Here is a 15311-nt window from a genome sequence, read left to right on the forward strand (position 1 = left end):
CGTATTAACGGGGTTCTACTGTAGTTGATATAACCAAATTACAAGTTTAGACGAGTTCTACCGCAATAAACAAGTGAATAAGCTTTTGACGTTTGTAGCCAATGATTAGCTGATGGAGCGCCGGTGTACTTCAAACATTTGAATGATCACCAATGAAGAAGCTCTTGATTGCTTAAAAATTCTCCTTGACTGCGCCTCAGGAAATATATAGAAAACAGTATGGCGAATATGCATACTGATTTCCAAGTTCTTAACTCACATTTAAAAAAAAAAAAAAAAATGCGGACAATTTTTTACCGTAAGGATCATTTTTTAATAGATTAACGAAGACTTTTCTATCAGTGAAAGTTTCCTTTGAGCAGATCGACATTTCAGACGGGGATTACTTATGATTGTCAATATTCTAGGGAAAATGACTTATTCGCGCTCATGTTCAGCTCACTATAGCAGGCAAAACGTACCTTGTTTGTCTCCAAACTGATTTGCATTCAAACTCTCTTTTCGCAATCCGCCATGATAGATCAGACAAAAAAGGAAGAGGTTTAAAAACAGTTGATTGAGTAGCTAATAAACTCATATTGAGTCTATAACAGAAAGAAAATTTACGTATACTAGCACTGAGCGACTGGGTTTAAGACGAAACAGATAAAAATAGTTTATTTCTTTATCATTCGAGTATTTATTACTGAGGTCTCACAAAGGCTTGTAACCTGGTAACCTTTGTAGTATGCTTCAGGTTCCCAATGATCTATCGGTTTTGCATCAGTGTCGGTTTTGAACATCTCTTAAAGCATTCAAGTTTTATTTTCAATTAATCACAATATCATGGAGGTGAACCCTATTTGAGATCATATCAACACTAGAAATCACATTTTTCCGCCGCCTTATTGCTAAAGCTATTTGAGGTAAAGAAAATAATAAGTCTTTTTTTTCTTAGTTGTTTTTTTTTTAGCCGAGCCAGTGTCTTCTCCATTTGTTCATGGCCATCGCTTCTTCTTGCCAAAATTTTCTATTCTCTTCAGACTCCTTGCGGACTCTTTCTAGCATTACTAAATGATCTTCCCCCGGGATCGTTTTCTCTTCTAGTTTGGGTTCTTTCTTGCTATCAGCAGATTCATCTGAAAGGACAGAAAAATAAACACTTTTAAAATGTTGCTGTGAAACGCAGAATTGGCGAGGAGAATTTCTGCGAAGTTAAAATTTGCTAGGGTACAAGACAGTTTAGTAAGCTGGTGTCCGATCCAAATATTCAAAACCCGTCGCGCGGTCAACGGAAAAAATTACTTATTGCAAACTGAAAGAGGAAAAGGCTATGAGAAACCAGCTATGTGAAAAATTCCATTTCTGAAAACGTCAAATTTTGATTTCACCGCTAACTGTGTTGACAAACAGTCCAGAAAAGGGACAGGTGACGTCATCCGCGCAAGCGCAATTTCAGCCTCGTTGCAGGTTCACAATGAAATATTCATTGCTGGACATTTGGTGTTCAAGACGTGATCTTTACCCGCGCGAGACGAAGTTAAGAAAATTGATCAGCTTGGGAAAAATACGCCATGGGAAACACTCTGACCAGATTGTTCAAACGGCTCTTTGGCAAAGAGGAAGTCCGAATATTAATGGTCGGATTGGATGCAGCCGGAAAAACGACGATTTTATATCAGTTGAAACTCGACGAACCTGTCACCACGATACCGACGATTGGATTCAACGTCGAGACAGTCGAATACAAAAACATCAGTTTTACTGTGTGGGACATCGGAGGGCAAGACAAAATCCGTGTTCTGTGGAGGCTGTATTACCAAGAAACCCAGGGACTTATTTTTGTTGTAGATAGCAGCGACAGGAATCGCGTCGCGGAAGCAAAAAATGAGTTGTTCCGTCTTCTAGCCGAGGACGAACTTCAGGACGCTGTTCTTTTGATCTTTGCAAATAAGCAAGATTTACCCAACGCCATGTCTACCGCGGAGTTAAGCGATAGATTAGGACTTCACAGTCTCAAGGGAAGAAACTGGTACATTCAGGCCACGTGCGCCCTTAAGGGGAAAGGTCTCTACGAGGGTTTGGAATGGCTTTCCCAACAGATTCGAGAACAACAGATCAAATTTACGTAAAGTGCTGGTTCGGGCTTCTTTATTAGCTAATAAAGGTAACCCGCTTTGAAACTGTTCAACAACGGTTCGGTCAGAGGATAACCAGGAAACGGTCTCGTCTCGGTCTTCAGAAATAATAAAAAAGGGCCAAGATTCAGCTGGAACGATGTTTAAAAAGAGAGGAAACAAGAAAGTAACTGCTTGCGATCGCGTGGTAAATTCAATGAATCACAGTGCTAACACATATTACAAAGAGGGTCAGTTCGTCTTTCTTTACGTGTATCTAAAGAGCTATAATGTGTTTCAGTATGGTTAACAAAAACCTGCGACAATTAACACTCCAGGCATGGAAATTTTTTCATAAACATAGATGCTTTCATCCGAATGGAATCGTTTTCATTTATGATACAAGCTGAGTTTTAAATTAGTTTTAGATATCATAATTCAACAAAAATTGTGTTACTCTGCATATGAATCATTTTTAAAAATTTTTTATTGTCTATCAACAGCTAAGTAAACTGACACAAGGGTCTGTTGGAAAATAGAGGGTCAAAATATAAAACTATACAAACTGTTCAAATGTAAGGGCGTCAATATTAGTCGGTAATAAAAGCTTTAGGGAAAGATAAAATGAATTCATGATGTAAGGTTTGGTGCGAATTTTACGCTGGAAATATAAAAGAAAGTTTTCATAGTATCCGTTTGTTGCCAGGATTCAGTATGAAATGTTAAATATGTATTCGAATTATTATTCAGATTATTAATTTTTTTTATTATTTTGAAAATAAAATTACAATCGTAGGTTTAGTAGTGCGTCTGCTTTCCTTCTTGTTTAGTCAAACTGAACCTTATAGTGAAACACAAAAGTAATTACATGCGCTGTTTTGGTCGATCTATTTTACCTGCAGAGTAACACGCCAAGTAATAAATGTAGTGAGATGTTCACCAGCCTGATTGGATAGTTGCGAGTTGTTTTAGGAAACTGATATAATCGGAACATACTTAGATGCCTGGGTGTCATTTCAATATTAGATAGGTCTCTTACTGTAGTTATGAAGGAGAATAAAATCCGACAATGTTATTTTACTGCCAAAAACTGAACAAGAAACGTAAGCATCAAATATATACGTGTTCTCTTTTAAGAACAATTGCTGACGTATTTCATTCACCTTTACCGTGTATCAATATCAACTTTCTACTGCCTCTTGAATATCTACTGATATGTTTGAGCTTATCGGCCTAAAACTTCTGATAAGATGATGGGGATCGGCCACGGTTTAGATACGAAATTACGTAGGATAGGATCAGGCAGAATCGCTTAATTTTTTAAGTGATTCGAGATCAAAACCGGAGGAACTGAACGGAGTTATGCAAGTTTCCAGTCACCAAAGAAAAGCGACGCGATAATGAAACCTTTTTGCAAGTGCTTTTTGTTTTTTTTTTCTTCTTCTATTTTTTTCCTCTTCGAGAAGTGGACTGGGATAGACCATTTCGTAATGGCACGCTTGTATGCTATCTTCAATTATGCGCATGGAAATAAGCCTCGCTTTTGAGTAGCAATTCTATCGTTTAAACAACAAATATATATGAAATACATATATATGAACTGTGGTTATGAAACGTATATGTGCACGATCCTCCGCAGTAAAGCACTACTTAAGCAATAGTGAAAATCAGACCTGAAAAAAATTCAGGCCTGTACGTGATTCGAACCACTGACCTCTGCGATACTAGTGCAGCGCTTTACCAATTGAGCTAACAAGCCAACCGGGAGCAGGCCATCAAATTAATTCGACATAAACCCGTAGATGATAAATCAAACAACAAATATATATGAAATACATATATATGAACTGCGGTTATGAAACGTATATGTGCACGATCCTTCGCAGTAAAGCACTACTTAAGCAATATATATTAATTATTAATTAATTATATATTATATATATTAATTCATATATATGTATTTCATATATATTGTGGGAGGAAAAAGACAAGTAAACTACAAGTTCATCCCTACAAGCCTGTTTCGTGGTCGCCCACTCATCAGGGGATTTAATGAGAATAAACTTTATATACAATATAATTTGCATGATCTAACTAGTCTAATTTATGCAGCGCGAAATTGACAGTTTAGTTGTTGCGTAGGAGGGCTTTGCTTCTGTGGCGGCATGAAGACACGAGTTCATTACGTTTGTTTAGTGTTGATAGTTCGGGCCGGCAGATGATTAGGAATTTTTCTTTGAGGCAGAGGTTACATCTTTTAGTTGAGCTGTTATACGGTGAGTGCGATGAGAGAATGCGCCAGGAAATAAAGTGATCGATGTTGTTGTCTTTGAGGGTCCAGATGTGCGCTTGAATTTTACGGACTGGATCATCTTTAGCATGTCGTCCTCGAAACCTTTTAATTCTTCAATGGGAGGTGGGTTCTTGGTTGATTTGAAGCCGTAAGTTTCCTTAGAGGGCGAGGACGTGTCGGGGTTGAGAAAGAAGTGGGCTTTCCAGCGCATTCTGCGTAAAAACTGCTCGGTCTTTTCGATGAGGCGTTGAAGATAGTCGCTGCGTATATCATATATATTTGTTGTTTGATTTATCATCTTACGGGTTTATGTCGAATTAATTTGATGGCCTGCTCCCAGTTGGCTTGTTAGCTCAATTGGTAGAGCGCTGCACTAGTATCGCAGAGGTCAGTGGTTCGACTCCCGTACAGGCCTGAATTTTTTTCAGGTCTGATTTTCACTATTGCTTAAGTAGTGCTTTACTGCGAAGGATCGTGCACATCTACAATTCTATCGTTTGTTGTACATGATGACGAGGCTAGGAAAGCTAATTAAATTGCTGGAACAGAGAATTAACTCTGAGCGTAAATCAAAATGCTGAATGAAACCCATGAAAAACCCACTGAGCATTAGCCCTAGTAAAGGGTATCAGTGAACCACACGAGGCAAAGAAAACAACTCTTGTGACCTTGTTGAGAGTCGAACCCACGACCTCCGAATTAGATCTACCGTTGCTCTGCCGACTCTTTATCGACCCCGACTTTCTCTGTCCGACCTCGTAGCTTAGTCGGCAGAGCAAAGGTAGATCTGATCCGGAGGTCGTGGGTTCGATTCCCACCGAGGTCGCAATAACTTTTTCTTTACCTCGTGTGGTTCCCTGATACCCTTTACTAGGGCTAACGCTCAGTGGGTTTTTCAGAGGTTTCATTTAGCACTTGAATTTACGCTCAGAGTTAATCTCTGTTCCATTATTTGTGTTCTTAGTGCTACGGGGCACAACATTTATATATGTACCCTAATTAAATTACGATTAACGCGTATCTTTTCCCGCTATCGTGAGTTTAGAGTTGAGCTGCTGTTCGATTACTGTAACTACTAGCTATATTTATATGATTTTCATATATTCTTAGCATTTGACTCATCATCTCACGGGTTTATTACGAATTCCCATCAATATCAGATCCCAGTTGGCTTTTTAGCTCAGTTGGTAGGGCACTGCACCGGCATCGCAGAGGTCGTAGGTTCGAATCGCTTACAGGCCTGAATTTTTTTCAGGTCTTATTTCACTATTGCTTAAATAGTGCTCCTCACTACGAAGATCGTTCTCGTATGCGTTTGATTTTCTTTTGTCAATTCTTTCAAGGTGATTGCACGTGTAAACAACTTCTACTGACTTCCAAACCGTTGGGAGAGCACGTATATCGATAATTCACGAAAGAGGGTGGTGCACCCTTTCTTCCCCAACTTTACTGTTTATCCTAACGTTAGCAGCGATTTCTTCATAAAACTTCTTACTTAGTTTTATTTTAGGTCACCGATATGTTCCTTGCAATGTTTACGGTAAAAATACCATTGAGCGCCCGGGGCGCCTATTTACTTTTGTTATCTCTTAGGAGGACACTTATTCGAAACAGGGCACTAATTTCTTTTTTTGAGAAACAGCAGAATGTGAAACAGAGCTTTGACGTACGTTTATTTGATAAGGATAAAAGAGACTTGAAAACAGACTTGTTGTCCCTATATCCCTCCATGCTTTATGAAAAAATCTTTCACTTGTATGTGTGCGCAGCTGTGGAATGGATTACCTACAAGTGTAAAACTGGCCAATAATATCAACCTTTTTAAGAAGCTATTGAGAACATTGAAACTTTAGCTGCTTCTACATTTTATACTTGTATTTAAGTGACTCTCAATTTCATTGTACAAACTTAATTTTTAATCTTAATTTTAAATTATTTAAGCTATTGCTTCACCATTTTATACCTGTATTTAAGTGACTTTGAATCTTACTGTGCAAACTTAAATTTAATGTTAATTGTTAGTTATTTCAATTTCTAATCGATTAGGTCTTGACAGTATGTATTAGGTTTTTTAGATTCTTAATCTTAGAGGCACGTACGTATTTTGAACGAGCTCTGTGAGCTCCTTGACGCTAGGTGGGTAAATAAAGTATTGATTGATTGATTGATTGATTGATTGATTGATTGATGTTAGAAGTACTAGCCAAGAAATTGTTGCAAAATTTTAAGATGAAATAGTTTTGGTTTGACGACCTGTACACTCACGGGGACTGTACACTCACGGGGACTGTACACTCACGGGGACTGTACACTCACGGGGACTGTACACTCACGGGGACTGTACACTCACGGGGACTGTACACTCACGGGGACTGTACACTCACGGGGACTGTACACTCACGGGGACTGTACACTCACGGGGACATAATAGTTAAGGGAATGAGATGAAGACTACTGTTTTTGTCCTGAGGCTCTACGTGATGAGCAATTAAAGGCAGATAAACTACGGTTTATCTCGATGTACATGTGCTCTAACAGTGCCATTACTGAAACAGAAGAGGGGAGTTTATTGGAAGTAGGGTATACTTACTCAAAAGGGGCGCTTATTAACAAAACCAAAGCTTTGAAAAAATTTAGATAGGGGGCGCTTATGTGGAGCAGGGTATTAAATTGAAAAAAGCACTGTAATCTTAATTATGTTCTGATCTGAGCTAGTCTTCCGAGCTATAAGGTTGTTTAAAAAGTAAATACAGAATAAAGATAAAAACATGCAACTAAAGTGTTAGAGAAATCTTAATTCTTCTTCTAACAGTGGCAATATTTCAAAGTGTATCATGTTTTGGAAACTGAGATAGGTCCCTTCCGAAATAGGTTTCTCAGTTTGTAAAACCTAAGCCCTATTTTACCCTCATATGTGAAAATCGTCTTATTGGGAACGAGTGAATAAAGGATGATAGTTTCTAGAGAAACTGTTTGGGGCTGCGTCGGTAGGGGTAACAAAATAATTTGAATATATCAACAAAGTTGAAATGGTAATTTGGCCACCGTAACGATTATAAAAGCTGACGTTTCGAGCGGTAGCCCTTCGTCGGAGCGAATGCATTCGCTCTTACGTCATTCGCTCCGACGAAGGGCTAACGCTCGAAACGTCAGCTTTTACAATCGTTATGGTGGCCAATTTACCATTTCAATTTTGTTGATATATTCAAATTATTGGGAACGAGGTCGAGCTTGTGTAGCCTCGTGGGCGAGAAGGCCTGGCTCTTTGGAAAGCTACGTCAGACAAGACCTGATGACAATTCATCCACGAACAGATAAAGATAACAATAAATGCAATGATAAAAAAAAACTTAAAGAAAAGACAACGATCAACCTTCAAATATAGCGCTGAGTGTGCTGTGACGAACAGCCTGAGCTTAGTGGGAAAGACTTTAAAGCCTTACACTGTACAGATGGAACAGAAGACGCGAAGAACAACCTCCAGTCATTGTAATTGAAATAACGATTAGTTTCATATGGACCAAAATTTTCGAAAAAGAAAAACAATTTAGCGGGCATCGATCCTTGGTTGCTCTTCAAACTGCGGGAGCGCGGCTAACGCAGATAGTACAGGAACGTAAGGTCTGAGCAGTGAGACAGCCAACCACACCTTTCCCCCAGTTCACCTCGCACACCTTTGCCGTGCGCCTTAAAAGAAGACTGGAGGTGACCATTATGGATTCTTTTTTGAGTCTCATGAACAAAATAATTTCAAATTTTAGATTCACTCACCTAGATTGTCCTCTTCTATAGGGATTGCCTTGGCTTCCTCGATTTCTTTGATACACTCGGCTTTATCGTCCTCCGATTCGCACAAATTCCTATTCTCCTCTGTGTGAAATAAAAATGAAAAGGTTTGTAAATTTTTAACTCATCTCTGGAATTTTATGAAAGTCAGAAGCCTTGATCTGTTATTCATTTTTTTGAAACAAAGTTTCCTTGATCCGTAAACTCAGATGTATCTTTGCATTTAAGGCACTCTCTTTTTGAAATATGATCGATTCCCAGGTCCGTTAGTCATCAATAACAGGTTACTATTGAATAAAGGCTGATAGTTTCTAAAGAAACTGTTTGGGGCTGCGTCGGTGGGGGTAACGAAATAATTTGAACAAAGTTGAAATGGTAAATTGGACACCGTTACGATTATAACAGCTGACGTTTCGAGCGTTAGCCCTTCGTTTCGCTCCGACGAAGGGCTAACGTTCGAAACGTCAGCTTTTATAATCGTAACGGTGGCCAATTTACCATTCAACTTTGTCGATATATTCAAATAACAGGTTACTGTCACGGAATGAAAAATGTTTGTTGATTTTAGCACCAGCACCACATAATGTAAACGTTACGTGGCTTTCCGTTTAACGGAATATGTGTGGAGTTTTTCCGAAACATATTACAACAGTATGGTTCTAAGGTTGTCGTCAGAAATGCACCTCAACAAAAGAATGTCTCTGACACAAGTAAGTCTTCAGAAAGTGACTGAAACATACTTTGGTTCATATATTCATTGTATCTGATTTATCATCTCGGGTTTATTACGAATCAACTTAACGGCCTGCTCCCAGTTGGCTTGTTAGCTCAATTGGTAGAGCGCTGCACTAGTATCGCAGAGGTCAGTGGTTCGATGATCCCGTACAGGCCTGATTTTCTTCAGGTCTGATTTTCGCTATTGCATAAATAGCGCTCTCTACTGCGAGGATCGTGCATCATACGAAATATACTTTCTTTGCCTTGTTCTGAACTAGTGCGACAATATGTAAAGCAATTGAATAGAGTTGAATAGATTATTCAGTGAGGTAACACTCGAGGGAGATTCAATTCAAGTTGGAATTAGTATTTCTGCGGTGAGGCTCAGTCAGGGACTGAGTCCCTGTTGATGAATGATCCATAACTGCGCAAACAGAAAAAAATTGACATTTTTTGTATTTCACGCACTATTCTACACTGCGCCGGCGCTTTTAGATTCACAGTCCTCCCTTTGAATATCATCGAGATTGCAATAGCATTTCTGGAGTTTGTGCCGCGCACCTCTCACTAAACTTTAAAAAACAATGGCCAACTGGGCATTTTGGAAACGCTTAACTCTAGATGCATGGCGCGGTGATTTCTTGTAGGCGCAAGCGGCCTGGGCTTTCTGGCAACGTATATGGAATTTGACTTTTATCAGTCAAAGAACAGGAATTAAAATATGTAGGTTCTAAAATCGTGCTTCTTATAAAGATACGTTGCGGAAATGACGTTAATTGTGTTTGTATTGTATATTTTTCTTTCTGTTCGCCTTTAAGGCCCTTTATTTTGAAGCTGGTTGTGGGAGTTTTAGATTTCCGAGTTACTATTGCAGATTAGAAATATTTTCACGATTTCATACAGCTTCGTGCTTGGACAAATGAGTGAGAGGGTTATAGAAGTGTCGAGCTTATTCCCTTTAGCAGTGCAAATCTAGATGTCGAATCGTTTAAAGTTTGTTACAAATTCTTGAAAATGATCCTAAATGGAACATTGAGTTTGCGCAAGACGCATCATACATACATACATATATACATACATACATACATACATAGGTTAATAACGATCTACCGTCGTGTATCCAATTCTCCAACATCATGATGTACGCGGACGATACAGCGATCTATCTGTCGTCCACATCCATCGTGAACATTGACCTTAATTTAAACCTTGATCTAGCTAATCTGTGTCAGTGGCTACACTATAATAAACTTGTTCTCAACATGAAGAAGACGGAATTTATGACGTTCGGCACCCGCCAAAGGCTCGCGAGACTAAAGTGTGATGAAACTGATATAAGCCTCAATGGACAGTCAATTAAGCATACGGACATTTTTAAGTACTTGGGTGTCGTTCTTGATGGCACCCTTTCCTTTAATGACCACGTGGATTATGTGAGGATCAAGGTATCTAAGATACTCAGTATGTTCTCTCGAATAAGACCTTCACTAACGCTAGAAGCTGCAAATAGACTTTATAAAGCCATGGTCCTCCCGGTTCTAGATTATTGTGATACTGTGTGGCATGAATGTAGGCAAGGAAACAGTGACAAGATTGAACAACTACAGCGACGAGCAACGAGGATCGTCTACTCCAAAGATACCTCAAAACTAACAACTGATCAAGCTATGACTAAACTGGGCTGGGAACCCCTCTATTATAGAAGACGAACACATATTTTAGATTTGTTAATGAGTGCATTGCAAATAGGGTTCCCAGATATCTTTTTAAATATTTTAATGTAAGAATTCGCGACATTCACCGCTACAATACTAGAAGTAATGATGGTCTTATTTTAGAAAAAGTTAAATTAGAATGCACCAAGCGCGCTTTTTTTTATACGGGTGCAAAAATCTTTAATGATTTTAAATAATTTTTAATAATTCGTAGAATTTATTATTGTCCGAATTTACTTTCGTTTATTGTAACTATTTTATAATTTACTCTAAATTGATTTCTATTTATTTTTTTTAACAGGACCTGCATTGATAGCAGTTTTCTTTCCTAAACTGAAGCAGCAATCCTGTATAAATATGTTTAAATTATTAATATTATTATTATTATTATTATTAATTGACTACTCCCCATAGTGCTTTTCAGGGCCATTTTCCAACCCGTCCCACCCCAGGGGAGGACATCCACCACACAGTAATCTCGTGCGTGGGAAATTAACGTCTCCTACCCCTAATCCTGCATGTTACAGGAGACGGGGCCTACGGTTTATTCGTCCTTATCCGAGAAGACTAGAATATCTATCCATTTCTTAATATTATAGAAAGGTAGAAAATTTGCCTCAGTTGTGTTAAGACCACGAGTATTGGTCCGGCTCAAACACTCGACCTCCCGCACAACACAATCCGGTGCTCTAACCAATTGAGTTATATTCTGCGCGCCAACACAAAGGCATAGAACACTAGTTATAATTTGGAATCTGCAATCGTTAGCAGAAGATAGAATTTACTTATTCAGCGATACATCCTTGGGTATTACATTTATAAACGGCTCCTATGGAGCTTGGGTCACTTGTGCTTACGGTTGAAAAGTGCCGTAAAATGTTCGTGTAAAATATCGGTCAAGATAAACCGAAAAGTTTGGCAGTGATATAATTTCACTATTTCCATTGATCGGGTTCGCAGACACAAACATTCGATTTCGAAGTAACCTCCCTGTCCTCGTTTTACTTACCATTCAAAGCCGGCTTCCCAAAAATTTCGCTACAGAAGAGAAGCAAAACAAATATAACTATTTTCAACGTCATCCATGCCATGGTCGTGAACACAGAGCAAAAAGGAACCGACCCGCCGCAGCGGAAGACTTGCAGTAATATGGCGCCTAGCAACTACACCGCTCCAGAAAGAATTTTCGGAAGAAATGAAACTAATGTTGAATACTCAGGCCGATCATTATTTTTGCCTGAAGGTAGGGGGGGGGGAGATCGAATGGTATTAAGGGGGAAGGGGGGGGGATCAATAGTCGCCAACAAATTATATAGGGGATTATGGAAAATTGACCGTCGATTAACTGTTAATGAGAGAAGATCGTAAGATCATTTCAAAGCCATAAGGGGAGGGGGGGGGAGATTAGAAAAAACTTTATCGTAACACAACCAAAGTCCTCCGATCCCCCCCTCCCACAGGCGATTGATAAGGACCAGTCCCTAAAACAATTTCTTTTCTTGTTGTTTTGACAAGAGTGTAAGTTTCAATCTCAGAGTTAGTCGCGTCGCAATTTAGATCACTTAATGAAAATTGTAGACAAGTTCGATCACCGCTCATGTCAAAACCCGTTCGGTTTTCTTTTGGATGAAGAAGTCTCCTTCGAAGCAAGAGCACTTGACTAAGTGCGACATTATCTTTTTTCGAAGCATCTGGGTGGGCTGCATTCCTCATCTTTTAATCTGATTGGCGAAACACGCGTTCTTAATCGATGGACCTACTCAAGACCTCTGGTACAGCTCCCATACACAGATCTCGCGCCTGGTAAACAGCATATGTCTGTCTCCCAGGAACCAGCTCTCAGCTCCAATGACAAATCCTTGCATTTTGTCATGAATTCTATGACTGAAGTCGACGAATTTTGGCGATTTGAAGAGTTCGACAACGTACGTTCGTTCGTAACCCATCGCGAACGGGAGATGACAAAACACGGAGCCCTACTCCATGGAGTACCCTAAGGAGTACCTAAATGGAGTACCCCCAAAAGTCATGTATTGGTCAGATAAAAAATACTTTATAAAGATGGTAAATTGTTAAACTGCTGGCCACTTCAAACGGAAGGCTTATTTAAGTGTAATCTGTGAAAGCGTTCTTTAATGGAACGATTACTATCTTCATCTTATGATCTTCAAGAGGCCAAAAGTACGAACGTACTTCAATCGGCAGCGGATTTTTAGCTTGCGTTGCAGCCGGACGTGTCACACAAGGGAGTTTAAGCAAATCACTACGGTTGGCGCTGCTACGGCTACCGGAAGTAAAATTGTCCAGAAACGAGTCATTGCGCATGTCAGTGGTTCCCATCCAGCCGTAGCGGGAAATCGTTCTACGCGAGTGGGAAGGTTTCGGCGTAGTCCGAGGTACGTGAACTTATCTCGCTTCTTTCTTCGCTTTATACATTCTCCTGAGCAATTTTAACTATTGAAATACACTTAACATCTTTAAAAATAGTTTATCGGAAATATTTATGAAGCTTGCTGTCCCTTACCGACTGAATCTGCCTTTATTTTTGCAGCCGGGTTTGTCGAAGGATTGAGGCAGTGTGCACATGGAGAACGCAGCGAACGCAAGGAGAAATGTGTAAGTAGAAAGTCTAACTTTTCCTTTTCAAACCTCAAAGACTACTTGAAATATAAATAGCTGAAGCCGAGGAATGACGAGGGTTATGAGGGACCGTGTAGAAACTTTGCTTTGGTGTTTATAAGCTCCAAACTGGCAATTTTACAACACGTAAGCTTAAATATTTTAATTCATTCATTCACTGTGCACAGGATCGCTTACAATTTTTTTTTTCCAAACGTTGGAATCCCTCGTCCCTTTGAACGAAGTCATTTTGATTTTTTAGACGTGCAAAAACTACCGCGAAGACGCTTAAATAATTGATTTTAAACTTCTCAGCCGTACTAGTTTTGTAGTTCGCGTTGCTTAAGTTGAATTTTGGCGGGCTACGGCGACGCACTCTCCCCAAGCCTCGTCAACCACGATAGCCGTAGCAGCGCCAGCCGTAGTGATTTGCTTAAACTCCACAATCCCCAGTATAGTCCGTCTATACCGGCGGTTTAGACTGTCTGCGACGCAGGCTACGGGTTTTACGTCTTTCAAAAATACATGTTTATGCAGGGGTGTCTCACGGTAAGAGGTGTGACGTTTAATCTATCAACACAAGGCCTAAAGTGTTTCTTAATTGTGTGAAGCGAAGAGGATAAAAACTAGGACTTAAGTAACTCATGCATTTAAACTGACTTTCTCTTCACCCATCTATTTGTAGCGTAATAAAATTGAGATATGTAAAGAAACAACAACAACAAAAAACACTGATGGGTCAGCAAACACATCTGACTGGGGCGGTTGATTTGGAAAATGCTATCTTAAATATTTTACCTCGTGCAAAACTCGAAACAGTGGGTTTTGTTCATTATATGGAGTTTTTTTTGTCTTCCGGTCGAAGGACTCATTACACAGCGGTAAAACCAAAATGGAGGAACCAGTAAGACTGAGAGCCCCTGCCCCCCAAGAAACTACACTGTATCGAACTGTGACAATCGGAGAGCTCGTAAGCTCGAAATGTATTAAGATTTGTACATCTATACGATTTACTATGTTTGTAAAGTATTTTATTTAACTAATACATGATTTTTTAGGGGTACTCCATTTCCATAGGGCACTCCATGGAGTAGGGCTCCGCGTTTTGTCATCTCCTGTAAAATAATAAACACTGAAATGGAAAAAGCTGGGAATGGACCCATTTAAAACAAAATTTAGCCTCGACAAACTATGATTCTTTTTCCTTCGTCTTCTGTAAAACAAACTTTTCCATCCAGCGGAAAGGGACGAGGATCTCTTGTAACAGTTGCATACAGCTGAATTTTCGATGGCAGGATAAAAATCAGTATTCCAAATATAACTCCCATGACTGTCATTAATTAAGATTAATTATTTATTAATATTTATTAATATTTATTAATTATTTTTGTCTGCAGTTGGCCACACTTTAGCTTTAATCGGGTTTCAGACAATCCGGTCTTAGAGAAAAATAGGAAGCACAAAGTCCATGAAGATTAATTGGTTAGCGTCTTTCAATACCGGTTTTGAAGATAAAGACCTGTCAGTAGCAATACTACTTTTAGTAATAACGGGCCCCCATTTGCTATATCAGGAATTCCTTGTTTGTTTGTTTGCTTTTTTCAATGTAAGGGTGAAAAGCCAACAGCGATCAATTGTGCTGACTATGTCATCGTTTGGCGCACGTTTCTTTTTTTTTTTTTTTTTCGGTCTACTTACTGTATCATCACCAAGTGTAAGGCCCGGTTCAAACGTCGAACTTTACATGTGCCGAACTGAATGTGAGAGTTATTGAATAATAGTTTGTTTATTTAACCTCTGACAATAATTTTCATCCCAGCGAAGAAACTTCCCGAGGGAAAAGTCCCTTAAATTACTGGAAAAAAAAATTGCTTTTCCTTCCCCCATAGAAATATCTATCTCTGCTGATTTCAGTAGCCAAGAGAAAAATTTCTAGAAGCAATTTCTTATTTTGTATTTTGTATTTAAAGATTTATACAGTACGTGTGCAGGCGAGAGAACAATAGGACACGTAGTCCCCTACTAGGTTCACCCGCCTGAACCAATCCCAACCCACCCATCCCAGGGGGGGACATTTTGCGTCAT

The 15311-nt window shown here is 39.3% G+C and overlaps 1 protein-coding gene and 1 pseudogene across 1 annotated transcript; one reads left to right on the top strand and one right to left on the bottom strand.

Moving 5' to 3' along the window:
* Positions 1 to 630: 630 nt before the first annotated feature.
* On the bottom strand, positions 631 to 11776 carry LOC111336587 (uncharacterized). The gene is made up of 3 exons (XM_088727145.1): positions 11617 to 11776; positions 8161 to 8259; positions 631 to 1118 (listed from the first exon to the last, which is right to left on the bottom strand). The coding sequence occupies exons 1-3, from the start codon at positions 11696 to 11698 to the stop codon at positions 949 to 951; spliced, it is 351 nt and encodes a 116-aa protein (XP_088583271.1). The 5' UTR covers positions 11699 to 11776; the 3' UTR covers positions 631 to 948.
* On the top strand, positions 1433 to 2897 carry LOC111336579 (ADP-ribosylation factor 1 pseudogene; annotated as a pseudogene).
* Positions 11777 to 15311: the final 3535 nt, after the last annotated feature.

The sequence above is a fragment of the Stylophora pistillata genome, chromosome 7 (assembly GCF_964205215.1).
Source record: "Stylophora pistillata chromosome 7, jaStyPist1.2, whole genome shotgun sequence".
NCBI lineage: Eukaryota > Metazoa > Cnidaria > Anthozoa > Scleractinia > Pocilloporidae > Stylophora > Stylophora pistillata.